This window comes from Accipiter gentilis, chromosome 16 (genome assembly GCF_929443795.1).
Source record: "Accipiter gentilis chromosome 16, bAccGen1.1, whole genome shotgun sequence".
In the NCBI taxonomy this organism is placed as follows: Eukaryota; Metazoa; Chordata; class Aves; order Accipitriformes; family Accipitridae; genus Astur; species Astur gentilis.
In genome coordinates, this window is record NC_064895.1 from 170,486 (window position 1) to 197,930 (window position 27,445).

General features: G+C 55.3%; 3 protein-coding genes across 5 annotated transcripts in view; 1 reads left to right on the plus strand and 2 right to left on the minus strand.

Annotated features, from left to right (window-relative positions):
* Positions 1-3,282: 3,282 nt before the first annotated feature.
* LOC126046381 (inhibin beta C chain-like) lies at positions 3,283-5,326 on the minus strand. The gene is made up of 2 exons (XM_049818708.1): positions 5,016-5,326; positions 3,283-4,164 (listed from the first exon to the last, which is right to left on the minus strand). Exons 1-2 carry the CDS (start codon positions 5,311-5,313, stop codon positions 3,404-3,406), a joined length of 1,059 nt encoding a protein of 352 aa, XP_049674665.1. The 5' UTR covers positions 5,314-5,326; the 3' UTR covers positions 3,283-3,403.
* Positions 5,327-12,875: 7,549 nt separating this feature from the next.
* Positions 12,876-15,702, minus strand: LOC126046401 (inhibin beta C chain-like). The gene is made up of 2 exons (XM_049818739.1): positions 15,219-15,702; positions 12,876-13,618 (listed from the first exon to the last, which is right to left on the minus strand). The coding sequence occupies exons 1-2, from the start codon at positions 15,562-15,564 to the stop codon at positions 12,876-12,878; spliced, it is 1,089 nt and encodes a 362-aa protein (XP_049674696.1). The 5' UTR covers positions 15,565-15,702.
* Positions 15,703-16,713: 1,011 nt separating this feature from the next.
* R3HDM2 (R3H domain containing 2) overlaps positions 16,714-27,445 on the plus strand; it is a 60,248-nt gene continuing 49,516 nt past the window's right edge. The window contains exons 1-2 of one of the 3 annotated variants that reach the window (XM_049819611.1): positions 17,201-17,830; positions 20,980-21,252. The gene's annotated coding sequence lies outside the window, so the exon portion shown is untranslated. Of the gene's footprint in view, positions 16,745-17,200; positions 17,831-20,979; positions 21,253-27,445 lie in introns of those variants that run through there. The other 2 variants (XM_049819616.1, XM_049819612.1) reach the window with 2 other exon arrangements.

The following is a 27,445-nucleotide window of genomic DNA, read 5'->3' on the forward strand; positions in this document are numbered from 1 at the left end:
AGGGACAACGTGGGGATTACAGTATGAGTTAGATTTCAGGAGACACCTCAGCTCCCAGCCATGGCTTGCAAAAGACTGCTCCCTGCCTCAGTTTCCCTCCCCACTCTCCTAGCCTGAAATCAGTTCCTTTCCCTGCCAGCCACCCCCAACACAGTGAGGGGTGAGGAGGGGTGTCTCTGCTCCCCAGGGAGGCTCCAGCACACAGGTGAGGTGGCAACACCTTCACAGTTCCCCCTTGCTCTAACACGAGGGGAGAACAGCTAGCTGTGTCCTGGGGTGCCCCCAGGCTGCTGCGGTGGATCGAGCCCAACAGCATCAGTCCCAAGGCAGGACCAAGGTGGTGGGTGCAGGTAAGAGGGGTTGCCTGCATACCCGTTTTGTAATAGGCATAAGCAGCTCAGCAGATTTACTCCTGAGCTGAGCGTGACCCTGGCTAAGCTGCCAGGAAAGGCCTGCCCAGGCACCGGGCACTGTGCAGGGCCAGCCCTGCCGCCCACACCGCCACGGCCCAGTTAGAGCTCCCTCACAGGGTCTGGGGACTTGCCCCAAGACCACCCACCACTTCCCAAGGGGCCACCATCTGCATGGCCAGAAAAGCCCAGGTCCATTTTGCCACCAGCTTTGAGCCCCCCCGGTGGAAAGAATGCTGGGGCAGCTCCCCCCCGCAGCAGCTCTCCACTGCCAGACCCCCAACCCTGCCACGCCCCCCACCCCACAGGAGGCCCCACAGTTAATCTTGGCCTCCTGTTTAGGAAAGTTAAAGTGGCTCAAAGCAGGGCCAGATGATCACCCAGATTAAAGACTTAACGCTACCACCACAGCCAGCTCAGCATCTCGGCTCTGGGCTGGTGGGTCAGCGTGTCAGTGTGTCAGTGAGTCAGCACATCACGCACACGCATGCGGACAACCTCCCACACACGTGGAGACACACATCCACTGCGGCAGGGAGGATGCTGTGTTGCTGGCAAAGGAAAATGTGGTATCTGGCGTCTTTGTGGGATGCCCTGCCCACCCCACCCCCAGTTGCACTGGCTATAGCAAGAGTGCTGATACGGGGAGGGAGCAGGGAGACGATAGAGACACTGCATGTCCCAGTGCGCTTACCTGAAATCCACACCTGCGACTCTCAGCATATGTATGGCAGCACATACTCCTGGGGGCACAGACACCGACAAGGTGCCCCGTTGTGTCAGCAACACATATGCTGGGGCTGTGGGAGTGCCCAGAAGGCTAAGGCACCCTGCAGGTACAGTCAGCTTTTCCCCACAGGTGGAGATATTTGGGGGAGTGTGAGTGATGGCCATGCTGCCCCTGCAGCCTGGGGGGATGCCCACTGCAGCCGGCTGATGAAAGGTGCCCTTTGTCCATCTGCAGGGTGCAGCACAGGGCCAAGCTGGGAAAGCAAGTGGGTTTGCCCCCAGATAAAACAGCCCCAAGCTGAGCTTTGAGCAGGTGCTTGCGCAACAAGGACCCAGGCCAGCCGTGTGGGATCTCAGAGGGATGAGCAGGGGGCATTGCTTCCCATTCCAGAAGCATCCCACCCGAAATTACACAGGAGACTCCCCATCACCCACCAGTCTGGACATTGCCAGACTCTGTGACTGGCTGAAGCATCCCACCCGAAATTACACAGGAGACTCCCCATCACCCACCAGTCTGGACATTGCCAGACTCTGTGACTGGCTGCTATGTGGTTGAGACTGGGGTCATTGGGTAGTGTTTAGGGGAGCATGAGAGGGGACTGAGGAGGTCAGTGAGACATGAGTAGGGTACAATCTCTGGTATTTGCAGTGGGGGCACTGGATGTGGGGGTGGGCTCTGGCTCATCTTTTGAGGTCACCCCCCTGGGGACAGATTCTCCAGAACTGTGGTATTTTGAGCTCCAGTCAGGACCGATCCAGGTGGAGAACAGCATCTTCAGGTTGGGCTATGCCTCCTAGCAGTACCTGCCCTGCTGGGAAACAGCTTCTTTGATGTTCATATTACAGGCCACCACTCTCCAGTCCCCAGCGAGGCAGTACCCAGTTCCCGGCCCCTGGGCCCACCATCCACAGGGAAAAGCTCCCTGCATAGCCCTGCTTACACAGGGTCTCAGTGAGCAACACCCCACAGCACCCGGGGAGCCCCAGAAGCACCACAGCTCCCCTCACCTCCCAGCACAGCAGTGCTTCCCGCAGCTGCTAATGGCTTGCAGCTCCTGTGCTGCTCCAGCCCTGGAGCCCACCATCCTCCCAGCCAGAGCCTGAGGGGCCTGGGCCACGTGTAGGACTTTCTGGCCAAGCAGGACCATTTTCCCAACCCCATTCATGCAGGTGGTGCCACGAGAAAGCAGTCAGAGCCTGGATGTTGCATTTCCACCCATTTATTGGGGAAGCCGCACCAAAGTATTAAAATAAATTAAAAGCACAGGCCATGTGGGTGCATTGTATACATGAGTATCAGGAAGGCAAAGGCAGAGTGGGATCTTCAGCAGAGAGGTGACTAGACAGGATGGAGCACCAGGGAGTCCCTCTGGGGAGTCCCAGAGGTACAAAAAAATCTGTACTCTTAGTATGGTCTTAAAGGCAAAGTCTGAGTCAGACCTCCTTGTAAGGAGGCACTGGGCTGGAAGAGACCTGACTGGTGGGGTGGGAAGCAGGGAAGAAAAGCACAAAACCCAGGGAAATGAAAGGGGAAATAGATGGGACCTGGCCAGCAAGCAAGGCCATCCTTCACAGCTCCATGCCCTCCTGGGAGCAGAGGGCTATGTCTCATCATTGCAACTTTGGGTTCTTGACAGTCATACCCCTCATCCTTATCTTCCAGGCCTGTTATTTGTGCCTTATTCCACTTTTCCCCAACAATAGGCAAATTTCATGCAGGAAGATTTGTTGCAGCAGGGGAGAAAAGCAGGACTGCCTCTTGTCCTCCAGTTTCCCACTTGGAGGAAACAGACACGTTCCTGCATCCCACCCTGCTCTCAAGAAGGCTGAGCCCCAAACTGTCACCAGACACCCTGAATGTGAACAAAGCAGGACCCCCTCACCCCACACACAGAGGGTAACATGACCACCAGAAATGCGGGATCAGCTTGGGACCAGAGGGATGCTGCCAGTTGGGGCAGAGATGCCCAGAGTCACACCAACTGCCCACAGCTCAGACTCAGGCAGTCTGATGTGGCCTTGGCTCTGTCCCACATTTCCACAGAGACCCCTGCCCCAGGTGCTCTCTGGAGACAATCCCTGCTCTCTGATGAGACACTCTCTCTCTCCCCCCCCCCCTTCCCTCCCCCCCTCCCCAACCTTTCCAAAGGGGTCCATTGCACCACAGTCTGACTCCAGCTCAAGGGAGCTCTCCAGCCCTCCCCTCCCACAGAGGAACAATCCTGGAGAAGGGAGGGGTACCCAGCATGGCTCCCCCAACCCTAGCTACAGCCACAGGCATCAACAATCATGTCAGGGATGTCAGTCTTGACAATGTTGCTATTGCGATCGAAGTAGAGGACAGAGAGTGGCCGGCGTCTCGTCGGCACACAGCAGGAGTGCCCTGATGCCTGGATGTTGTTAGCTTTGACGAGGTTGAAGACAGCTGTGTGGAATGAAGAGGCCATCCCAGGGCTGCCTGCCACATGTAGAGGGCACTGGCCCACGCAGTAGTTTATCTGGTAGCCCTCAGGCTTAATGATCCAGTCGTTCCAACCGATGTCACGGAAATCCACGTAGTAGTCCTTGCGGCAGCAGAGGTTGGAGTTCTGGCTGCAGCGGAGGCTGCGCTTGGCCACATGGTGTCCTGGCTCCCGCACCTTTGCCTCAGCCACCAAGAAGGGCTGGTGGGACCAGCTGGCATTGACTATTGCCATGATATCACCCCCATCCCCGTGGCTTTCCAGTTCCAGCCGCAGGGTCCTGTGCTTTCCCCCAAAGAAACTCTGCAGGGCAGGCATGAGGGTGAACGCACGCCAGCCACTGCCCTTAGCGCTCAGTCGCCTCTCGCTCAGCAACGTGTGATTGCCCCCTACCAAATCACCTTCCCCACCAGCAAGGAAGATTCTTAGGGTGAGGCTGGCTACCAGGTCTCGGGGAACTCGAAGGTAGAGCCAAAGCTGAGCCTGCAGGATATGAATGTCCTGGTCTTGCGTACGGCTGAACTGGAACCGCAGCCCCAAGCCAGAAGGAGATGTAGGCTCTAAGGGGAGAAAGGGATGAGGAGGTGAATGCTGCAGGGTGCTAGGGAAGGTAAGGCTGCACCACCACCCTGCACACCAAGGCCAATCTCTTTCAGCTTCTTCTCAGGAAAGACCTACAACGTTCCCTCCCTCCACAGGGCCCTCCATCTGTCCCCCTCCCTTCATTGGGAAGGCTACCCAGGGGGGTGGTAGTGTTGGAATGAGGGACTGTCCCACACTACCTAGCAAAACGAGCACAGAAGGGGACAGGGGGCACCTGCTCTCACCTGGCCCTTCTGGCCCTTTCCTTTGGCTGCACAGTGCAAGGCTGGGGAGTGTTTCCAACCCCCACCCCCCAGCCCTGAGCTAGTCCTTGCAGCTCCCAAGTCCAGCTACTGGAAGTCCCAGGCACTCTGGCCTGCCCCCATCTTTCAAGAAGCGCTGTGCCGCAGCACTTCACGTGTAGGGTCCCAAGCGGGCAATGCAGGAGCAAAAGAGGTGCCATCTCTCCTTCTCCCAGGCTGAGCCTTCCTGCATCAGCAGCACTGGGAGGCCACCAGTGCACAGCAAGTGCATTAACTGACAATTTAATCCCAGCCCGCACAGCTCCAGGCACCCTCACCCCACCACGAGGAGGCAGATGGCCAGGACCCCAGCCCCCCACCGGTGCTGCAGCACCCCAAGGTTCAGGGGGCTGCACCTCCTCACAGGTGCCCACCAGCCCAGGGGCCAGCCGGGTACGGGCTTGCCCAGGGTCTCCCGCAGTCTGGGACCGGGTGCGACCTGGCTCTTCGGGAACTGCGGCCCTCGGGGGCCGCGTGGGCGACCGCGAGGGGTCGTGCCTGGCTGCCCGCGGGCCCCGCGCACCCACCTGGCTCCGCGAAGCTGATGATCTCGTAGCCCTGCTCGTCGTCGTCGGGGCCCCGGCGGGCACCGCCCGCCTGCAGCCGCCGCAGGGCGCGGGCCACGGCGGCGCGGGGCACGGCGTGGGCGAGCCTCGGTCTCTCACGGAGCCGCAGCTTCTCCAGCAGCTGCCGCTTGGCCGCCTCCTCCAGCAGCCGCCGCTCCGCGCCCGCCGCGCACGACGGGCAGCGCGGCTCCGCCGCCGCGCACAGCGCCAGCGCCGCCGCCAGCAGCAGCAGCCACGGGCCCGCGCCTCGCGCCGCCATCCGCACCGACGGGACGGACCGGGCCGGCACCACGAGTGGCGCGGCGCGGCCCGCCCGCTTTGGGCACCTGCGGTCGGGGGCGGGCCCGGCGCCCCCCCCCGCCATTGGCCGGCTCACCTGCCTGTCCCGTCCCGTCGGGCCGTGGCCGGGGCGGGGGATTACCGGGATTAGTCCCCCCCCCCCCCCCGCGGCGGGGGCGGGTGGCGGACGGCGCCCCGCTGTCCCGGGGGAAGGGGCTCCGCGAGCAGCGGGGCACTGTCGCCCGTGCCCCGTCCTCCCCCGCTCTGTGCGAGGCCGTCGGGTACCCGTGGGAGCGACGCCCCGCCCCGGCCCGGGCCTCGAGTGGGGCTGAGCACCTGTCTCCGGCCCCGGCCTGGGCTAGCCGCGCCCGGGGAGGGCACCGCGGGGGCCGGATGCGAGTGAGGGGGGACGCACGGTGGAGGGGGGGGTACCTGGGGGTCTTCATGTGGGCATGCACGAATAATGGTACATGCAAGAGGTGTGTGCCCAAGGGGCTTGCACACACGTGTATGGGTGGGCTCTGCCTGCCTGCAGCTCACCCTCACATCTGCTCAGGGGTGCAGAGGGGCCCAGCCAGGCACCCCCGCAGGGGCTGAGCTCCTCTGCCTGGCCCAAAACCTGCAGGAAGTAAGGGCTGGGGCAACTCCTGGCCGGGTGGAGGAGCACCGATGCCGGAGCAGCCTGCCGGATGGATCCTGGCCTCGCCTGCCTGCCTGTGGAGCCTACAGACCTGCCCCTACAGCCTGTGCATCGCCCCCCTGGCACCCCCTTAGCCACCCTAGCAGTCCCATTTATTGCTGACAGAGAACAGAGCGGGGATCAGGAGCGATTCCTGGGATGACCCCTGCAGCTCCCTGGGGACTGTTCACATCTCTGAGCTTTTCTCACTCGTACCAGGTGATGAGTTTGGGGGTCTGAGCCTATCCTTTAGACTGCCTGGTCCAGCATCACTCCAGGACAGAGCTGGGCAGGGCCGACAAGAGTGTATACTACGCCACCTCCTCGCCACAAATTAAAATGGATATTTGTATGTACTGAGGGCTCACGAGATGGCAGCCGGTGCCACATCAATCTGAAGATGTTCTTTGGATTCTTAGCCCCAGATGCTGTGCTTAGAGCAGGGCGCACAGCCTGAGCCAGGGCAGGGCCCCGTAGAAATCTCTCAGAAGTGGTGCAAGGTGCCATGTTGTTGGGGGAATGGGAGAGCCCAGCAACTCTTGTGCCAGAGCAAGGAACCCACAGAGTGCAGTGGGAAACCTGAAGCCCAGCCAGCCCTTCAGGCATGTCCTCTGCCCACCGTGCCATGCAGCACTGACTCCAAGGTCTTGATCACACAGAGGCCCTCCTTCTGGCCAAGCACAGAGGTGACGTGTAAATAGAGTGGGCTGTCTGGGAAAAAGCACCCACCGGAGATGATGCAACCATAGTGCAAGGGGCAAAGTTCTCAGCTGGCTGGGCCTGCTGGCAGCTCCCAGAATAGCCCTGGAATGTCAACAGGGAGGAAAGAGTGGGCACAGCCTGGCCTGGGAGCCCAGCTCCCACAGGGCCTGTGAGCCCCGGCTGGAGCAGCGCAGAGGCAGCACTGCTGGGGCACCAGCAGAACTGAGTAGACGGCACTTTCATCCAGGCACAGGTGCACTGTGCATGCTCGCCCTTACTTGCACAGATGCTCAGTGGTAAATACACATCTGCACACTCTCTTGCAAACACATGTTCAGTCCCCCATCCCAAATATTTGGACACATGCTCCATTTGTGGACATGCTCACACGTGCATTCCCCTGCCTGTTATTCCATGTTCCCATTCCCATACTGGAAGTGGTATGTTTCCTTCCTGGTGCTCAGGGCAGGTTAAATGCCCCACAGGGCAGGGCTGCTCCCACCTTCAACCCATGGAGGGAACCAGGTACCTCCGCCTGACACTCTCCCCACATGCAGCAAGCTGGAGGGAGTCCCAAGCTGCATCACTGAGTGGCACTGGCCCAGGTGCCAGGCCAGGGGGGTCGTTAAAACCTCCATGTCACCACCACCTCCCAGCAGCCACACGGCAGCTTCACACATGCAGGAAAGGGAAACTGAGGCATGATGCCATGCTGAACTCCTCCTTCCCTGCAAGATCCACAGAGCCAGTATCAGGGCTGTGGCACAGCATGAAATAGGAGGCAAAGAGATGTGGGGCAAAAAGGGTGAATTACTCTAACCCACCATCCTTTCCAGGCTGGGGAGCAGGGTCTCACCAAAGGGATTAATCCCTTCAAACCTGCCAGGATCCCTTTGCACTGGCCAGCACCCCACAGCCGCTGCTGCCACAAACCCCCATTTCACCTCCAGCTTAGCAAGAGCATCTGATCTGTCTGCCCCCTCACACTGCAGCTGCATGCCCCCCCCCTCCGCGCACTCTGGCCCACCAGATCTAGGCCAGGGGTCAGCGCAGAGCTGTGAGTGGTTCTTGCACCCGTTGCATAAGTGTGTTGTTGATTAAGCAGTTCCCAGAAAGCAAAGCCCGGGGACCAGCCTGACCAAAATAGCCCCCCCCCCGGGGTCCCCCCCAGGCCCAGCACTTGCTGCACACATGGCTTCTGGGCCTCCGACCTCGTGTCCGGTGGGGCAAGCGTGGCACCTGACGACCTGACCTAGAGGTGCCGACGGATTGGGTTAAGCAGGCACCTGCCCCAAGAGCTCATGCACCAGCACCTGAGCACAGCTCCTGCCAGAACACCCATTTCTGCACAACTCTGCAACCGATGTCAGCCACGGAAGTGCCAAAGTCAGCTGTGACCCTCACCCGGGGGGCCATGGCATAGGCCAGGCTCCGGCACCGAAAATTTTCCTCCCCATGGGCTCCTATTCCCTGGAACAAGCGCTGGAGGCCACAGGCTGGAGGCCAGGCTGGGGCCTCGGTGGAACAGCCAACAGCGCCAGTGGCCCAGCAAGCGCCGGAGTGGGCACCGAAGGCTTCCACAGGGGCACTGCCATGGGGGCAGCCGTGCCCCCTGGGCCGAGGGGCCAGCACGGAGAGGGAGACCGGGGCAAGGACCGGTGGAGAGCTAGAGGCGCTGGGCTGGCGGGGATGGGCAGGCCGGGGTCCAGCCGTGGGAAGGGAACGAGGCCAGGGCTCACGGCCAGGGAACGCAGGTCGGCGGCCCTGCACCGGGCCGGGCTGCTTGCCCCCGGCGCCCGCCAAAGGAAGAGGGGCGAGGGAGCGGCCTGTCCCGGTCCGCCTCCCCCCCCCCCCCCGCCGCGGCCAGCCCTGGCCCGGCGCTTCCCCGAGCCGCTGTACCTCTGGCGGCCCGCGGGCGCCGCCCCGCGGCGCGGGGTAAAACCGCTACCGGTCCCGCGGGTTCCGCCCGGGGTCGCGCGGCTCCGCCGCGGGGCCGCGGCTGGCGGGCGCCCGGGGCGATGAGCGCCGGCGGCCCCGCGAGTTCCCCTCTCACGGGCGCTCAGCGGCGGCAGCAGCCGTGGGGGGACCGGCACCTCGCACCAGCCGAGCCGAAGACGCCCGTGGCGGACGACCGGGTAGCCTCCGAGCCGGGGGGCTGCTGGCTGGAAGTTGCCCGCGAGACTGAAAATTAAAAATTAACCCCTTTCGAGGCAACACCGGGGGCTTTCAGGAATTCCCACCCCTCCCCTGAGAGCCAAGCCCTGCCAAGGCACACCCTGGCACACCGCGCTTGGACCTTTGCTTCGGGGTCTGTTGATACTGGCAAAGGCTCCTTCCAGGAGCCACCGGCAGCAGCTGCATATCCCTGTCCTCTCCCGGAGCAGAGGCCGAGGGGACAGCACCCTGCGTTCCCCTGTGTGTCAGATCTGGCACAGCCCAAGCGCTGGGTCAATGCTGTCTGCGTGGCATCTCCCGTGCTGGGCCAGGCTGAGGGGGACTGCAGGGCGGGCTCCCTGCCAGACTTACTGGTCCCAGCAGGACCCGTGCGGCAGTATCTTACGGCAGCTGGGCACGCCTGCCTGAGACACCCCCTCCAAAGCCCCCTGAGCTATCGGGGGAACCCAGCAGAAGGGCAGTGTCACAGCAGGGGGAGAGGAGACACCAATGTGAACACCACCTTCATCCCTTCTCTTTTCCCACCAGCAAAGGAGTGGATGCCCAGCAGGAGGTAGCACCCTGCTGCTTTCAGGCTTCCTGTTCTGCTCCCTGAAGAGCCTGACTTGGTACTCTGCTATCACACTTAAACCAAGGTTACTTTCGCTGATGAGGGAGAAGACTTGCAAAATAAGCCAGGGCTGTGGTGAAGCCCGCATAGTCACTTTTCCACATGCAGCTTGTTAGGGCTATAAATACACAGCTCCTGCCTGGGCCACCATCTATGAGGGCTGAGTGGGTCCTTGTGTGTGCTGGGGGCCCCTGCCTGCCATGGGACCCTGCCCTGTGCCAGCCCCATGGCAGGCAGGGAGGGGGCTGTGCCTGGCTCCAGGAGATCACCCTGTGGTGTTCCCCAGGTGGGAGTACCACTGTGGGATTCCTGAACCTTGGTCACACTTGCCCCATGCTGCAAGTGGGGAAGGGGCTGTAGGCTGTACCCAGGCATCCTGTTTGCCGCAGGAGCGCGACAAGCCACATGTGTGGAGAGGAGGGCCTGTGTTGCGGGACCCTGGACCCTGCTTATCTCAGGAACCTCTGACCTGAAGGCACCAGAAAAGGCATGTTTTCAGATGGTTGGCAAACCCCCAGGACAATGTGTTCTGTCCTAATCTCAAGCTGCCAGGGACAGGGAGGGTTCTCAAAGACTGGGACCCTTCTTGGGGGAGCTGCTGCTAACCCAGTCACCCCAAATCAGCAGGACCTTCATGTCCATTGGGATGCAGCTGCCCTGTGGGACTTGGGCTGGCTGTACCACAGCCCAGGTGACAGAAGGCAACATGGTGACAACTCATAGGTCCAGGGAGCTCTGGACTGGGAGATGCCCCCCATGCCTGTGCCTGAGGGCAGGGTGCAGAGTCCCTGCAGGGCTGGTGGGCAGAGCCTGCTGTGTGTCCTGTGGTGTCCAGAGAGCGCATGTGCAGCCCAGCAAAGGGCAGAGCTGGCGTCTGGGGAGCAGGTAGCAAGAGGGAGCTGTTTCAGGCAAGGTACCCCTGCCGTGCAGGGGCTGTGGAGCCAGCCCCACTCTGCTCTGACGCCCGCAGGGAGTGGGCGAAGTGCCTCGCAGGAGTGCTGCAGGGCCAAGAAGGGCAACTGGGGGCATCCCAGCCCTGCTCGAGGCCTTGTGGCACCTACAGATGCATCAGCTTAGGGTCTTGGGTTTTAGCTGAGGCATCTATACGGCCACAGGGCCCAGCCAACAGCTCCTCTGCGCCTTCATTTGGCCCCTTTCTGCCCATGCCTGCTGCAGCCTAGAGAGCTCAGCACTGGCCCCAGGAGAGCTGTTTGTTCAATAAATACAGACAGTGAAAAGAGGCTTTGGAAAAAGAAGGGGAAAAAAACAGAAAAAAACAAACACCAAACCCTCTTTGGGTTTGCGCAAGTGGCCTTGGGTCCCAGACAGTATTGATCCCCAAGTCTTCCACCCTGCCTGTGCACCAGCTGGGTCAGTAGGAACCCTTCAGGTCCAAGTCCTGGAGGCACCAGAGCCTGGAAGACTGGATCTCAGCACGGTGGCTGCTGTGACCTGATGGGGAGATGCAGGTCCCTACTCCAACAAGGTTCAGTAGGAGCACCTGCCTCAGGATACACACAATGTGGGCAAACACTGTCTCCTGCTAGTGGCTCTTCCATCCCTGCCTAAGGAACCACAGGTCCTCCGGGGCAATGTGCATCCTGGCCGCAACCCAGCCAGAGCTGGTCATGGCTCCAACCACCCTTGCCTGATCCTGGAGTGGGACAGCAGATGTAAAGCCGTCCTTCAAGCCAGATGGGGAGAGGGTCTGACGCTACTCTCCTCCCTCTGCCAACCTTCTTCCCACCCAGTTCAGCTCTGTCTCCAGCCTCTTGGTTGGGTTTGTCAGTGTTTGCAGGGTGGACCATGGGACTGCACTCACCCAGCTCCACCCCAGCCAGCTGCATGCCTCCTGGGGGGACTGCCCCAGGAGCTCCCCTTGTGAACCTTCCTCTCCCACTCCCAGCACCCTCTCCCTGCTTTCTCAGCCCTCGCACATGGGGGACACGTGGGAAGCAGTGAGGAAACCCTGACACGAGATTATGTAATGGGGCTGATGTGTCAGAGCTGCCCTTTGCCCCCAGCTCTCACGGCACTGACATATCCCACTTTGCCAACCAGCCAGGCTGGCAAGGGGCAGCAAAGGGGGCAGCTGCTCCAGGCCGTGGTCCAGAGATGTGCCAAGAGGTTGCTCCCCAGTGAGGGAGCTGGTGTGGGGTTGTAGCCAAGGGTGGATGTCCTGGGCATCCTGGGCAAGACTTTGGTGGTCTTGCCTGGCAGTCTCTGTCCACTTGAAAAGGGAGAAGAGTTGCTCAGTTTTGTCCTGACTTGGGACAAGAATGGCCAAATACAGATGTTTTTGGTGGAATGGAAAATTTGGCCCAACCAAGGAATGGTGTCTTCCTGGTGGAAATCACAAGCCGCCTGTGTCCGGGGGCTCCCATACCATGCCCTGGATCTGGTTGAGACAAGTCAGGGGCTCTGCATCCCCCCAGGAAAGGCAGCCAAGGGGCAGAGAGCATGAGAGCTGTGGGGGCCAGCAGCACTGCAGTTTTTGGGCACAGAGTGTCCTGGTGGTGGATGCCCAACCCCGCTGCCTGAGTTTTATAATCAAGTCGTTGGTTAGAAGAGGACTGCACATAGCAGAGTGGGTCAGTTCTGTGCCATCTTGGGGCTGTCTGTGCTAGGACACATCCACCACCTTGCACTTTGGGAAGAGGTGGAAGATGTGCTGGCTAATGACAGGGCACACGTATGTGTACACGTACATACATGTGCGCACATGACAGCTGGGAGTCTTTTATTGAATACCAGGTAGCTGGGATGCTTGGAGAGGGAAACACCTTCCTCCCACTGGGATCAATTTCCCCTTCCTCAGCCACCTCAACCTCATGTCCAGCTGAGGAGTGGGGCCCCATGGACGGCCCTCTCCCCTCTGGCCTAGCCATCCCCCAGCACCTTTTCAGCTTCTATCTCCCCCAGCAGCCTGAGGTGGCCACAGCTGGGACCCGTTACCTGAGGAGCCCATGTTCGTGTTGCAGCATGGAGGGCTGCCCCATGGCCTTGGTCTGGGACCAGCAGCAGGGCAAGCTGGGGCTGCCCTGAGCTACCCAGGGAGTTGTGCCCTGCGGAGTCCTGGAGGCGGAAGGACCCTCCTGGTGTCCATCAGGAGATGGTCTCATGGGCCATGGCTCATGGGCAGAGAGGAATCCATGCGCAGATCTGAAGGGGGAAAAGAGCCGTGTGGGAGGTGAAGGAAGAGAGGACTTGCAGATTCAGCATCGCCCTTGATGCTTCAACCTCAGGAGGAGAAAGCACCTTGGCAGGGTTCCCATCTCTCAGCAGCTCGCTGGGTCTCGCACTGCGAGGGAGGGGCTGGGAGGAGGGCAGCCCTGGGCAGCACAGGTCCTGCCCTCCTGCCTCCTCAGGCAGCGGGTCAGGTACAACCGCAGGCATCGACAATCATGTCGGGGATGTCGGTCTTGATGATGTTGCTGTCCCGGTCATAGTAGAGCAGAGAGAGGGGGCGACGCTGTGTGGGCACGCAGCAGGAGTCCACAGCTGCGTTCGCGTTGTTGGCTTTGATGAGGTTGAGGACGGCCGTGTGGAAGGAGGCAGCGAGACCAGGGATGCCAGCCATGTGTAGGGGGCAGAGCCCCGCACAGTAGTTCATGTGATATCCCTCTGGCTGGATGATCCAGTCCTCCCAGCCGATCTCCTTGAAGTCCACAAAGAATTCCTGTCGGCAGCACATCTGAGAGTCCCCACTGCAATCAATGCCACGCCGCTGGACCCGGTGGGGCGTCCTGGCCCGAGCCTGGGCTGCCACAAATGGCCAGTGGGAATCACCATGGCCAGCCAGGAGGGGAGAACCCCAGTCCTCCGCCACCTCCAGCTCCACAGTGAGCCTCTGGCTCCCTTGGCCAAAGAGGCTCTGGACAGCTCGGCCCACGTCCAGTGTGGCCCAACCAGCCCTCTGCACCTCCAGCCGTGTCTCGCTGGCCACAGTCATGTTCAACCCCGTTGGGTCTGGCTGCAAGAGTCTGACGGTGACAGGATGCATCCCGGGGCCGGGGACTGCCCAAAACAGGTAGAGGGTGGCTTGCAGGATTTCAGTGCTCCCAGCCAGCTCCCGGGTGAAGTGGAAATGCAGGTGAACGCTGCGGGAGGTGGAGGACCCTGTGCACAGAACCAAAAGCGGAGTCAGGAGGTGAAGGGAGGAGGTGGAGGGCTCCTCTGGCTGGGGGCCACCGAGTCAGAGCAAATGTGATGTATATCCAAACCAGGGAGCAGGGTGCAGTACATACAGGCATCAAGGGGCCCCCACTTTCCTGCACTGCTGCTGCTCCTCCTTCTTATGCCGCTCTAAAGCAACAGCATCTGGGCCCGGTGCTGAATGCAGCGACCTGGCTTGGTTCCACCTCCTCTGGCCTGATATCCCCCTTGTCAGTGAAGCTGCTGGAGGGTTTTGGTGCAGGTCATATGGCTGTGTAAACCAGCCTTGGATTTAAGGCAGTCACACTGATTTGCATCTCCAGGATTACCTCTGCTTTCCATGGCTGGAACCATCACCTGACATCGCTCCAGCATGTCCCACCCTTGCTGCTGCTGAGGCTGCAGAGCTGCCTCTCCTTGCAAAGGAAGGGCTGATGGGGACCATGAAAGCAGCACTGGCCTCCTTGGCACAGCTCTGCCCGTGAGGACACAACCCCCCTCCTCTGTGGTCTGGCACAGCGCAGCAGAGCAAGAGACTGGGCTCAGGCCCGTGGCTCACGCCGGCTCTTCCGCTTCCAGCAGACACTCCACCAAGCCAGGAGACAACTCCCCATTGTCCTCATGTATGGGAACACAGCGTACTGTGGAGAAGCATTGTTCCCAGAGGTCTTCAAGGACACGGCAAACACTCACTATCCCACAGCAGCCATGAAAACCACTTAAAGGCATGCAAGGGGAGTATGTGCCCCCCACACCTCACCAAAGAGCAGTTTGGGCTGGGCAGAGTGACGGTGCAGAAGGATGTTCTGCAGGATGGGGCAGTGATTCTGCTTCTTTCCAAAGGTTTTTTTCATTTGCCTGGGAGAAGCGGGGGTACTAGACCTTGTTTATCCAGTGATACTTGTCAGGACCCCTGAGCACCTTTTGCGGAGCTCTCTCCTCCCAGGAACACAGCTGATTCTGGAGTGAAATGTGGCAGGCCACCACTTTGGGTAGGAAGTGGAGACGCAGCTGAGTGCAGGGAGCCAGATGGGCTTTAGAGACTTAAGCTCACGCAATGCAAGCTGATGAGGAGTCTAGGCTTAAAATCATGTTTTGAAAAACATGGCCATCTGACCCCTCCACCTCTAGCACAAGCGGGGAGGGTTCAACAGAAATGGACAACAAATTCACATGATACAGCAGTCCATCTTTGCTCCTGCACCCACCCCCTTGCCCCCACATGTAACACATAAATGAGAGGGGCCCCAGAGCCTCAGTAGTGCTTCCCCTGTCCATGGCGAGGGGCGGCCGGTTGGGGTAAGTTCAGGACATGGATGCAAGGGTTCTGGATAGGGAACCTCTCATTGCCAGTCCTTCCAGCAGCAGTGTGCCCACTGGCCTGGTGCGTAGCCTGGCATTGCTTGCAGGAGCGTGATGCCCCCATGCAGAGCTTTTGAAATGCCTGTGCACAGGAGGAAACCTCTCACCACCTTCCCACAGGCAAGACCTTCCTTCCCTCTGTGCTGCCCCCCACCTCAGGGCCCATCCCACCGTGCCCGTGGGGTGCAGGATCTGTACAGACCTGATTCGGCAAAACTCAAGATCTCATATTCCTGCAGGCCTATCCCAGGATGCAGGTGTGAGATGCTGCCGTCATGGGGCATCCCGGGGGAGACTGCCATGTCCATGCGCTGCGCACGCATCCTGCGGAGAGCAGTCAGCAGGGCCCTCCTGGATGTGGGCTGAGTGATGTTGGGCCTGTCTGGCAAGTGGAGTTTGGAGAGGATGCTCTGCTTTGCCAGTGCGATGAGGACGTCCCGCTGTGTGGTGGGGGCCAGGGCTGCCAGCCCGCAGGCTGGGCACCATGCTCCCTTGGGAGCCGCCATCCTCAGAAGGCTCAGGAGCAGGAAAGCCACGGTGGCTGTCATCTCCAGTGCCAGGAGGTGACAGCTTGGGGGTCTTGGCAAACAGTGATCCTCCAACTGCCCGATAAGCCAAAGTCAAATCGGGACAGCAGTGCTGGGGCTGGGAGAGCAGAGCGTGGCAGCAGGACAGCAGCACCGGACTCTGCAGGAGCAGAGAGTGAGGAAGGGCTCGTTCTCCTGACGTGGCCACAAATATTGGCTGATCTCCGGCAAGATAAACGCCCCTGTGATCCCGCAGGAGCCTCTCCCGGGCACGAGGCAGCAGCGGCACAGCTTGCCCCGGGTTAAGGTGGACCCGGGCGGATGGCGCTCCTTGCCCGGGGCGGGCGGGGGGGGGGGCTCGGCCCGGGGCTGCCCGCTCGGCAGAGGCTGCCCGGGGGCTGGGGCTCGGCCCCGAGTAACGCGCTCCGGCCAAGGGAGGCCACCCCGGTCCCACCCCGCTGCCCACTCCAGCGGTGGGGGCCCAGGCAGACGGCGGGGTCCCCGCGGACGGCGTGAGTCCCCGGGGCGACGGGGAGCACCCAGGGCCCCGCCAATGGTGCGGGGCGGGGCGGGGCCCCCTCAGGAGATGGGGAATCCCCGCAGGCGGGGGAGGCCCCCCCCCGAACGGAGCCGGGGGAGGCCCCCCCCCCCCGAACGGAGCCGGTAACCCACGCGCTGCGCGCTGGAGGGCGGGGCCACAGGGGGTGGAGACTGACGTCTCGGTCCCGCCCCCGCTCCGCCCCATAAAGGCGGTGTCGCGGTCCGGCTCCGCCCCCAAGCGGAGGTAGCGTCTCTGCTCCCCCTGCGCCCTCCACCGCGCCGGGGGGCGCTGCTGCGTCCCGCCAGCCTTCCACGGCGCCGCGTCCGGGCGGTTGCTACGACAACGGAGAGACGGCGGGCGCTGTATGGTGACGTAGCGCGCACGGGGCAGTGACGCAGCGCGCACGCCCGCCGGGGGAGGGGCCCGCAGCTTCTTCCCCCCCCTCCCCCCCCTTTTTTTTCTGTTTCTTTCCCCTTTTTTCCCCATTCCGGCCATCCCGGTCCCCCCCTGTTCCCCCCCCCTCCCCGTCCTGTCCCCCCGTCCGCCCGCCGTCTCCGTTGCCCCGCCCGGGCGGCCCGCGCTGGCCCAGGCCCGGCCCGGCCCGGGGTGGTGGTGGCGGCGGCGGCGGCGGCCCCGCGGCGCAGGGCCCGGCCCGGCCCGGTAAGTGCTGCGTCCGCCGGGGGCGAGGGCCTGGCGCGGTGGTGGGCCGGGGTCGGAGCCCGAGCCGGACCGAGGCGGGGCCGGGCCTGGGGGGACTCGGGGTCGGCGGGGCGGTCGGCGGCGGCCCCGGGGCCGGGCGGGGACGCGCCGCCCGCGGGGAACCCGCTTGCGAGGTCTTCCCCACGCCCCGGTGCTTCCCCCGTCCCTGCGGGGGTGTCGCGGTCCCGGCTCTGGCGTGTCCCCTGGGCTCCTGCCCCCCCCCCCCTCCCCCCGCCCCCGCCGCGGGTCGGTGGGGCGCGCCTGGAGGCGGTGTCCGCCTCCCGGGCTGCCGCTCTCGGTGGAGCGCTTGGCGGCGGTGTCCGGCTGGGTCTCCGCCATCTCCAGGCGTTGCTGGCCGCCGGGGCTTGGGAGGCTCGCTGTGGTGTCGGTGCGGGGGGGGGGTGGGGTGGGGTGGGGGTTGCAGCGGGCCGGTTGCCTCGGCAAGTTTGCGGAGCACATGGTGGCTGGGTGTTCCCTCGCCCCGTGCATCTCTGGCTGGCCCGGATACGAGGGGCATCCCTGCGCGATCTGGAAGTGCCTGAGCTTACTGTGGCTGCCTCGTTCCCCAGCTTTCTGTGTGTGGTGCAGCGCTCGCAAGAGGCTAAGGAGGAAGGGGAGCAACAGGTGGGAGAGGAGGCCTCACCTCGTTGATGGCCAGGCATCCATGCTAGCGCCTGGGAAGTGCAGTAAGGTTTTCTGGTATCCTTACAGACAAAGTCTTTGCTTTGAAACGCTTTCCTGGAAACGTATAGGACTTCTGGGGCCCTTCTGGGTGTAACAACAGGAGTGAAAATGCTGGAGGGTTAGTTGTCTTCTGGCTTGGTTGGAGCACGTTTAGGAGGGATTTCAGAGGCTCTGTGTAGGTCACTAATGTGATACATGCAAAGGCTGTTTTGTTACTTGTTACTCTGTGTTCTCTGCCCTGTGACACATTTAAATCATCACCGGGTTTTTTTGGGTACCTGTAGATGTTTGGGCTGTCTGCCTGAGTGTCAAAAGTTGCCTCTGACTCCTGCCAGTGTAGTAGTCTGGCAGCAAGTTTCACAGGTAAGTTGATAATACTTAAAGTCTTCCTCTGATCTGTTTCAAATGGTCTGAGAGAGGTTGTGCTTCTGAACTCCTGATACAGTGTGTAAATAGATGTAGCAGGTGGATTGTTACCTCTCTTCTGTCGCTGGTTGTGTGAATCCTTTTTTAATCCCTTCCCTCATTTCCTTTAGAGTTCGATCTAGATTACCTCCTTCATCGATGGCAACCTTTTCTGCTTTTCAGTCATTGTTCTTTCTAGCCTCTTTGTTTTGAGATGAGCAAGAAAGCTGAGCCCAGGCCTAGGCTGCTGTGCTGGCCTCTGATTTTATAAAGGGCTTGGTGTTGCTCTGTCTTTCAGAAACTGCTTATAGGAGGGTGTTTGCCTTTCAAAAGGACACCACAGATCTGGAGGAGTGCTGTGCAAAGGCTGTGCCAGCTCCTTAAATGGTGGGCAAGGTTCTAGCCCATTCTAACTGGCTCATTGAGGGTGATTTGCAGACCCCGATGGTTTTCTGCTGTCTTCTATTATCAATTGTCCCCTAAATGAGCAGCTATTCCAGCTCTATGTTAGGCCGTAGAGAATCTGAACTTGTTGGTAAAGTCCTTATTTGCCTCTCTTCTCTCTAGGGTCTGTACTGGCTTCTGCTATAGCCGGGTCCTTTTGACTTACTCCAACTTATTTGTCCTGTATGGGGTTTGGTGTAAGATTCCTCTTACTTCACTTTGTCCCAGGATTTTTGCTCTTTTCTGCCATGTCTTCACCTGTTCCCCACACATCCTCAGGCTGACTGTTCACTGTAGTGTGACTGTGCTACATGTCCCAGGATATGCTCTTTTCTGCCATGTCTTCACCTTTTCCCCACACATCCTCAGGTTGACTGTTCACTGTAGTGTGACTGTGCTACATGTTGGTGAGCCTGGCTGACCTGTACTACAGCTACCTTATCTATCAAAAGCAATGAAGAAGCAGTGGTCAGGACATCAGGGCTGGCTGTACAGATCCATTCTAGATGTTGCCTTGAATTTTAATTTGGACATAAGGTTTACATTCTTGCTCTTTTCTGCCCTTCAGCAGTGCTATGCACAGTAGCCTTCTGCACTGTGAAGTGCTGCTTGTGAGGCAACTCCCTGCTCCTAATAAAAAATTAATAATAAAAAAATGTGGGAAGGAGTGTCACAAGAATCCTTGCTATTAATTCCTAAACACTTTTATTTGTGACCTCTTGGGGAATTTAAAATTCCCCCACATGGGTTTCTAGTTTTGTGTCTCAGCTAAAATGTTACATGGATGATCATTCCACCTCCCTCACGTTTATTGTCTGAGATTTGTCTGTGATGGTTTCGCATAGTGTAATTGTGCCCAAAAACAGGTGTTGGATTTTTCAGAGGGGTAAACTGATTCTTATACCTGGGAACTGATTTAGCAGCTTGCAGATACTACCAAGCACCCTACTCAGTGCATCAGTCCAATCTTGACCTGTTGCTTGTAGGTATCTTCTTAACATAGAGACTGATCAGCTCAGAAATGCATTAGCTTTTCTCCTGAGCACTTAAAGCTGAGCTCAACTGCTTCAACTGCTGTAGCTCTGCCTGTTCTTTTGTGATGCTTCAGTGTTGACAAAAGATGTCTGGAAAAACAAGGTGTATTTCTAGCCATATATGCTGATAATGCAGCTAGGTGTGCCTTAGTAGTGGGAGTAGTAAGAGAATGAGCTTCACTGCACGGAACACTAAGCAAGCTTCTGGCAGAAGTGCCAAGCTTCCAACTTTCCAGGACAGGCTTTATTTTTCTTAGAACTCAATGATGCCAGTGTAGTTATGAGTACGGAGAAACCTTGAGTTTATTATAGCTTCTGCTGCTTTTGCAGCCTCTGTTCGTGCAAAGTGATCCATAAGAATCTGAACCACTCTGCTGAAGAGGATTCACATGCGATGTGAGCTGGAAAATCCAGAGCTGCTGTTAATCCTGTGTGTGTTGCTCAGTAGGTGCAGATTACTGGCTGTCTTCATTGTCGGAGCAAAGTCAAAGCTTAAGAAGTGTAAGGAACCCAAAGGGTTGGCAAAGAGAAGTGCTGGAAAGAAGACTTGGTAAAGGGAGATAACCTGCTTGGGGAGCTGGAAGTATTGCCAAGCTTTGGTGCCTGTTTATCACCAAACAAAGGATAGGCTGAAGAGTTATGCCCTAACAGTAGGGAAGGGTGGGGGGTAGGGAGAAGCTCTTTGGTATGGTGTTGTGGCTGCTGCTTCAAGACCCACGGAACAGCAGAGCTGTCCTTACTTGCCAGCTGTGTGAAGAAGGCTGGCTGATGTTACAGAGAACAGATACTGTAAAGGAGAGCACACTATAGGCCACAGATATACTGAATCATTGGTGTGCACAAGAGCTGGTTTCCTCTGTCTGCACGGGGAGCAGTGGGAGTATGTTGTGGGACCTGGTTTGCTTGTCAGAAAGCAGATGAACACGTGCCTGTTTACACACCAAAACGGTGCCCATGCTAATTCTAAATCTCTGTCTTGGTGCTCCTTTTCCTGCTGGCAGCATGCAGAGAAGTTCCACGCATGGCTGGTCTCAGTTTGGTTTTTTTGTCACTGGTACTTGTTGAGAATCTTGTCTCATCTCTTGCCTTGACCTGTTTTCCATCTCCTTTTGAGAATTGGGACCTGGTTCCCCGTGGTTACTTCAAATAGTTCTGATTCCTTATGCTCCATTCTTTTTTATTTCTACCCTGTTTGCTACCTATAGCCTATTAAAGCTGACTGACGTAACCTCTGTGGCCTTCTGCTTGAATTTGTGCTGGAAATTCTTGATTAAATCATACCAGGTATGGTTGCTGTAATCTTCTTTCCTGATTAAATGGCAATTCAGTAGTTCACAGGTGATTTGCTGAAATCTTTTTTTTTTTTTTTTCCAATAGATGTTTTCTTAGGGTCTCACTTCTCCATCCACAGCTCTTTGTATTTTCAATGAGTTGTTAAACATATATTGGTAAAGATTTCCCCTGTTCATTCCTGTTTCTTTGGAATGCAAGGACAGATTGTATCTGCATAAAAAACTTTGGTAACTTATTTCAGTGTGTGTGTGTATAAGATTTTGTTTGTTTGTTTTAATGGAACAAACTAGATGATGAGGAAAGACACTAGACTGACTTTCTTCTCTGTCCACCAAGATGGCAAAATGTGATGTTTGATGTCAGCTTCACTGGATAGTAAATGATTACCCCAGACTCCAGGGATTGCACAAGTGAGGATGGATCTCCACAGGTTGCTTGAAATGATAATGCTTTGCTGGAGACAGCCACCTGGCTTTTGAGGCGCCGGATTAAGATTCCCAAATCAACTCCTGCCAGCTGTGAAGGAGAAACATCACTTGGATATGGTCTGTTCTCTTATCTCTCCCCCTGCTCATGAATGGGGACTGACTGGGGACTGGTGCCCTAGAGGTGAGTAGGATATGGACCCAATTGACCCTTCCGTTACCAGGCATTGCAGTTTTTGCTGAGTGGTTCCTAAGGGACAGTTTGAGCTACCTTCATAGCATGAACAAGATGAAACCTGGAGTGATTTAGCAATATTGGACAATGGTTTGTAGCGTTGTCCTCTTTGGCTGAGTTTTAGTAGCTTTGCTTCGACCTTCCTAGGATCAAAACTGAGAAGTTACATTCTATAGCGTAGCTTTATTTTTCTTCATTCAGAGTTATATAATGCTAGTTAGTCAAGTGCTGCTTTAAGCTGCAGCCATCTGACCTGAGGGTCAAGTTTCTAGGCTGGTAGTCCATTCAGCAGAGTGGAATTAAAGGAACTAGTTACTTCTCTCAGATGTCTTCTCAGCTACCTTTGTTGTTTGTTGCTGTTTCGGGACAGGATCTGCATCTCCCAGGGTACTAGTCATTGAGCTGTAAGAAGCAGATGCTTCTAAATCTAGCTGTCCAGCTTGCCAGAACATAATGCATCTTACAGCAGACAATGGCCTCTTACATCCTGAGTTGCAATATTAGAATTTGTTAGATACCTGTGGATCGTCTCTTGTTGAGATGCTGGAGGAAGCTGGTCTGTTCGTGTACCACTCATGTGGCGGTGCTTCTTGGGGTCCCAGACACAATCTGATTTACCCAGGCACGGTGCTTGCATAAAACTAGCTCTCTTTTTCTGGTTCCAGCATTACCTAGGGCCTTTCACATCAGCCTGCTGCGTGGTGTGCAGAACTATGTGCTATGCTGACAGTTGAAATTAATCCCTTATTAGGGCAAATACAGTATTTCTTTCTCTGTCTAAACAGTTGCTCCAGGCTCCCTACAGACTCACTGCTAGGTGAATATTTTAGAATTGGTTATGCTGGGCTTAAGTTTTTGAGTTTTCCTTGGGCTGAGAGCAGCGCCCAGGGTGTTTTGACTGCACTACTCTGCATCACATCTAACTAGAAACGTGATGTAGCTGCTTTGAACAGCATGGTGCTGCCTATGTTTTTTGGCTTGTGTGACAAGTATGAGCTAAACACAGCAAACAGGGTCTGGAGTGGTATATTATATATGTCCAAAGCCGCACTGACTTGACTAATATCAGATGTTGTGTTATCCCTTGAGTTAAACCATTGCAATGCTGCATGTCTTGTTCTAGTTAAGTAAAAGCTAAGGCCTAGGAGTAAGCTAGCACCTTCTCAAGTAAGATGGGATGTATAAGGAAGTATGTCCCATAGAACTTGCCAAACTACATGCAGCCAGTCTCTCTGTGGCTAGGAAACTGTTGCATAAGGACCTGGGATCCTGGGATTCTGCTGTTACCTGGAGTAGTTAGCGTTGGGAGAAGAGGTGGCAGCATTGCTCAGTTTCCTAGAAATTGAAGAAATGTTTGTTCTTGCCTGTCCCTGTTGTTGTTGTCACAGGTCATCTGTAGCAGGCTTTAAAAGGGGTTGGAGGGAATAAAGGGGCCCAGTCAACTGAATTAAAGGGGAAGGAAACTCCTATACTGATGGCAAGGAATTGGCTGTGGGAGAAGCAGACCCTCTTGTTCAGTGCTGGCCTGTGGATCAGAGCAGTGGAGAATGTCCACATCAAATCCCTTCTTCCAGCTGTTCTGCAGTACCTCTTGTTCTGCGTGTGATATCCTATCCTCTCATCAGAGCGCAGATGCATCAAGTTCCCTTTATAGTAGTGATGCCATTTGTGTTGCTAAATTTAAGATTGTGTCAGTGCTGCTATTCTAAAACCCCATTTTCAGGGGGAAGGTGTATAAATTGCCCATTTAAAAAAATAATAATAATAATAATCTGTCTGTAGGACTGGTCCCAGCCTTAGCTTCATTTCAGTGCTTAAATTCTTTTAGAATCACAGAATGTTTTGGGCTGGAAGGGACCTTTTTAAAGATCATCTCGTCCACCCCACTGCCACGGGCAGGGACATCTTCACGAGATCAGGTTGCTTAAAGCCCCATCCAACCTGAGTTTGAACACTTCCAGGGATGTGGCATCCCCAGCTTCTCTGGGCAAGCTGCTCCAATGTGTCGCTACCCTCATAAAAAAATGTCTTATATCCAGTCTAAATCTGCTCTCAGTTTAAAATCCTTGTCCTGTCACTACAGGCCATGGTAAAAAGTCTTTCTCCATCTTTCTTATAAGCTCCTGTTAATTATTGAAGGGCCTCAATAAGTTCTTCCCGGAGTCTTCTCCTCTCCAGGCTGAACAACCCCAACTCTGTCAGCCTTTCTTCAGCTGTTGTCTTCACCTTCACCACTCTACCCTCCAGTTATTTGTAAATGTGATGTGTGAACCAAAGTTTTCTCTGATTACAGTGGAGTCTGGATTTGCCCCGCTGTCTTCTAGAGTTCCAATCTATCTATCTATTTTAACTTTTATTTCTTGTCTTCCTTCATATGGTAGATGCTGATGGATGAAGAAAGAATTAGTATATTGGAGAAATGTCAACTATAAGTAATTTTGTCATTGCATTAATTCCTGCCTAGAATCAGGTGGAGGAACAGAGAGTGCTTTCATGCCAAAATGGGCAGACTTGTATGAAAAGTGTGAAGAATGCATGCATGTAGTCCCAGCACTGATGTTTGTGAGTGTATATGTGCATGTATGCAGTGTACTTCATCTCATTATATTGTTTAATAGCGAACTTCAACTAGATCAGTACTCATTTTAAGAACTTGATTTTTTTTTTAATTTTTTTTTTTGAGGAGGTGGCTGCCAAAGAAGCTATACGAGCAGGATATGTATCAAAACTTTCAGAACAGGTTTTGGGGCTGCCTTTCCCCCTGCCTCAATCAGTCCCCAAGTACAGCAGCTTTTGGTGCTGCTTAGCAAGCTGCTAATTTTCAGAGTAATTCAAAGCAGGAAGTCCAGTGTAATGGTGCAGCAAGAGGCAGGAAATGCAGCTTGGCACCTGAGTGCTGAAGACTTTTCAAAGGGCTATTATTTGGTTAAAGATGAACTCTTAATAAAATGATCTTGCCAATATGCTGTGCCTCTGGTACTTTGCATGCCTGTGCCAAACTGCGTTTCTTGCCTTAAATTCTTCACAAATGTACTTTTATGGCCTGATCCAAAGGCCCCAGCAGAGATTGAAACACACATCAAAATGACTTGATGCCTGTTGAAATTATGATGAACTGCTCACCATGACTGCAGGGTTGGAAAACTTCTAACTTGTTCTTCAGCCCCTAAAGCAAATAAAAGGCAGAAGACATTTGTGTCTCTTTGACATAGCCCTGGCAGGGAAGTGTAATGTTGGGAGGAAATAAGCCCTGTGGGCCAAGTGACTTTAACTTTTACCTTGGTCTGAATCTCTTTTTAGTTATGTATTTTGGAAGTGTCTACAGCTGCAGCTATAGGTGGTGGTGTGTCTTAGAGACTTGGAGGGGTCAGAGAAGTAAGTGGCAATGCTGATTAATGCGGCTGGGGTCTGTGGCAGGGGAAGGCGGCACTTAAGCTGATGCTACATTTGCATCTCACTAGCTGAGGCTAAAGCATCAGCCTTAAATAGGTAGAATAGTTGGTTTTGGTTTTGGATGCTGTTCCTAGCTTATGACAATACTAGTTTCTAATAATAACCCATTGCCCTTTTCCTGGTTTCTTTCATCTAAGGATCTTGGTTCCTTAGGAACAGCAGTTGCCCTGGGAATCACTGAAGTGTAACACTTCCGCGCTGTTCAGGAGCTTGTAGCATGGCATGGAAGTGACTGGGCTTGAAGAGAGCCCAGAGTCCTGACCTTCAATCACCACCTCTGCCTGAATGAACTGTTATCAAGGCTTGCCCTTTCTGGTGCCCAGTATGACTGAAAGGCTGTCTTTGCCTCTCTAGAGGCTTTTTTTACATGACTATTGCTGGTTTTTAAAGTGTAAATTTCTGGAAGTTGATGCTAGAAAAATAAGTACCGCTGTATTTAGAGTGATTAGATTATTTTATTGCTGTATGTTTGTGGTTTATTGCAGAGGTGCTGAAAGCCCTGGATATCTAGGTGCTTCATGTTCGGATGCTGTTTGTTTTGATGGACTTCACAGATGGATGCAACATCTCAGCACCTCCAGCTGGTGGTGGCATGGTCTCATCACTCCTGCTAAAGAACTTTGCTCTGGGGAGAAGGCATGGTGGTGGAAAGAAGTTTGAAGCTGATATTTTTTGTGGGATACCTTCCTGTTTGCAGTAGAATACAAAAAGAGTGTTGATGACCAGGTAGACTCTGTTTCCAGCAAGCAGCCGGGTTTGTCAATGCATTTGTCTTTAATTCTAGCTGATCCTTCCCAGCACTTCAGATAAGGTGAAAAAGGGCATTTGCAATGTCTTTTTTTTAATGCCTGACTGCTTGTTCTGTAGTTTATCTGTGGGATGATTTGGCTGTGAATTAGAGGTAATTAGTGCCAACTATTAACTTCCTAGCAAGAAGTTTTGCTTTGTATCTCTGCCCATTAAGATACCCCAGCTCTGAAGACCAAGCCTGGTCACTCTATGGAAAACCAGCTAAGACACTTACTGTCACCCTTATATGCAGCAGTCATCATGCACTCAAAATACATTTGACTTGCTTAATGTGTGAAAAGCACTGGCAAAAGAGACACTACTACTCACCCAGTGTTATGGAATGATGCTAGTTACAACATCCCAAACACTCTTGCTTTCCACACCCACTCTGGCACCATTTCAGAGATCTTGCCAAGTTCTTGAAGGGTCTTGTAATTTGGTTCATTAATGCCTAGATCCATCAATTATCTACTGTATTTCCTTATTTTTTCTGTATAACTTTATCTACTGTATATCTTTCTTTTTTCTTTCTGCATAACTCCTTTAGGATCACTCAGAAATTAGCTGCCTGGCAACATGAAAGTGCAGATATCTAAATGAACTGCATGCTTTTCAACTGATTCCATAAATGTAGTCTAAGTAGAGCTGTGGCAACGCAGATCTCTCGTGGACACTTTAGTGAGAATCCAGGCTGATACTATGCAGTTTCCCCAAGTACTAGAGGGAGGTAGCCTCCAATAAGCTCTTGTGTCTGCTGCCCAACTAGCTTTATTAAATCCAAGTTCAACACAAAAGCAGAACAATGTGTGTGTCTATTCCCAGTGCAAGCTTCCCAACATCTTGGTTTCATGTGACAGGTTGAATTGGTGACTAAATGTAATGTCTTCCTTCTGAATCATGTCACAAGAATTTTACAGCTTGGACCTTCCTACTTTCCTTTCCTTGTCTGTGAGAAGTAGGTGTGGAGCCATGCTGCTATCGGACCTCTGGGCGATCTTGGTGGCTTGCTGAAGACATGAGATTGGCTGTCAGCATGTGTTTTGATTTTAGCACTTTAGCTTTTTGCCCTTTTTTGTCTGTTGTTGATTGGATTATTATTGTTTCTTTATAAAAGAGAGGAATATTGCTAGTGTTCAGAAAGGGAATGGGAGACTTTGTTCAGTGTATGGCCATGGCATTCTGGCAATCTGAACAATGGGTGCAACAAAATATTTCTCCTTTAGGAGAAACTGCTTTGGGGATGGGGGAGGAAAGCTTTGAGATCATGCAAGGAAAGGGGTTGTGTAAGCAGAGGATGCCCAGTTGCGAGTCAGACTGTGTGTATGTCTGATAATGGAACCCAAAATTTACTGTTAATGGGTAACATCTTAAAGCATCCCAAACCCACTTTCAGTTGATGCTGAATTTGAGTTTGGCACCTTGGCTTCCAAAGCAACTGCTCACAGCAAGCACTTACACAGACCCTATCGCTGCTATAGATGCTACAGGATCATACCCATCACTTCCTAAATCTTCTCACATACATCCATTTGGAGAAATCCAATGTCAGGAAGTACAGGCAGAACGTGGAGCAGCGGTGGACAAAATGTCCCTGATGTGGCAATGCTGTGGTGAGGGCAGAACCCTGCTGTAGGAGGGAAATCCTTTCTAGATCACCCACTTGGCTTTAAAAACTCTCTCCCCCAACTCTCATAGCTGCTGCTTTAGATGTCTTTAACAATACCTAGAACCGGAATGGTGGCACCAGGTGGCTTCAGGTGGGGAAAACAGAAATGAGGACAAAAAGACTGTTAGCATTTGCTTGGCAGCTGTGTGGCAATGAGTTAAGCTGAGTCTGCTAGGCTTTGTAGCTCAAAAGAGACTGACTGGAAGCTTGAGGTGCAGAACCAAGTTCTGG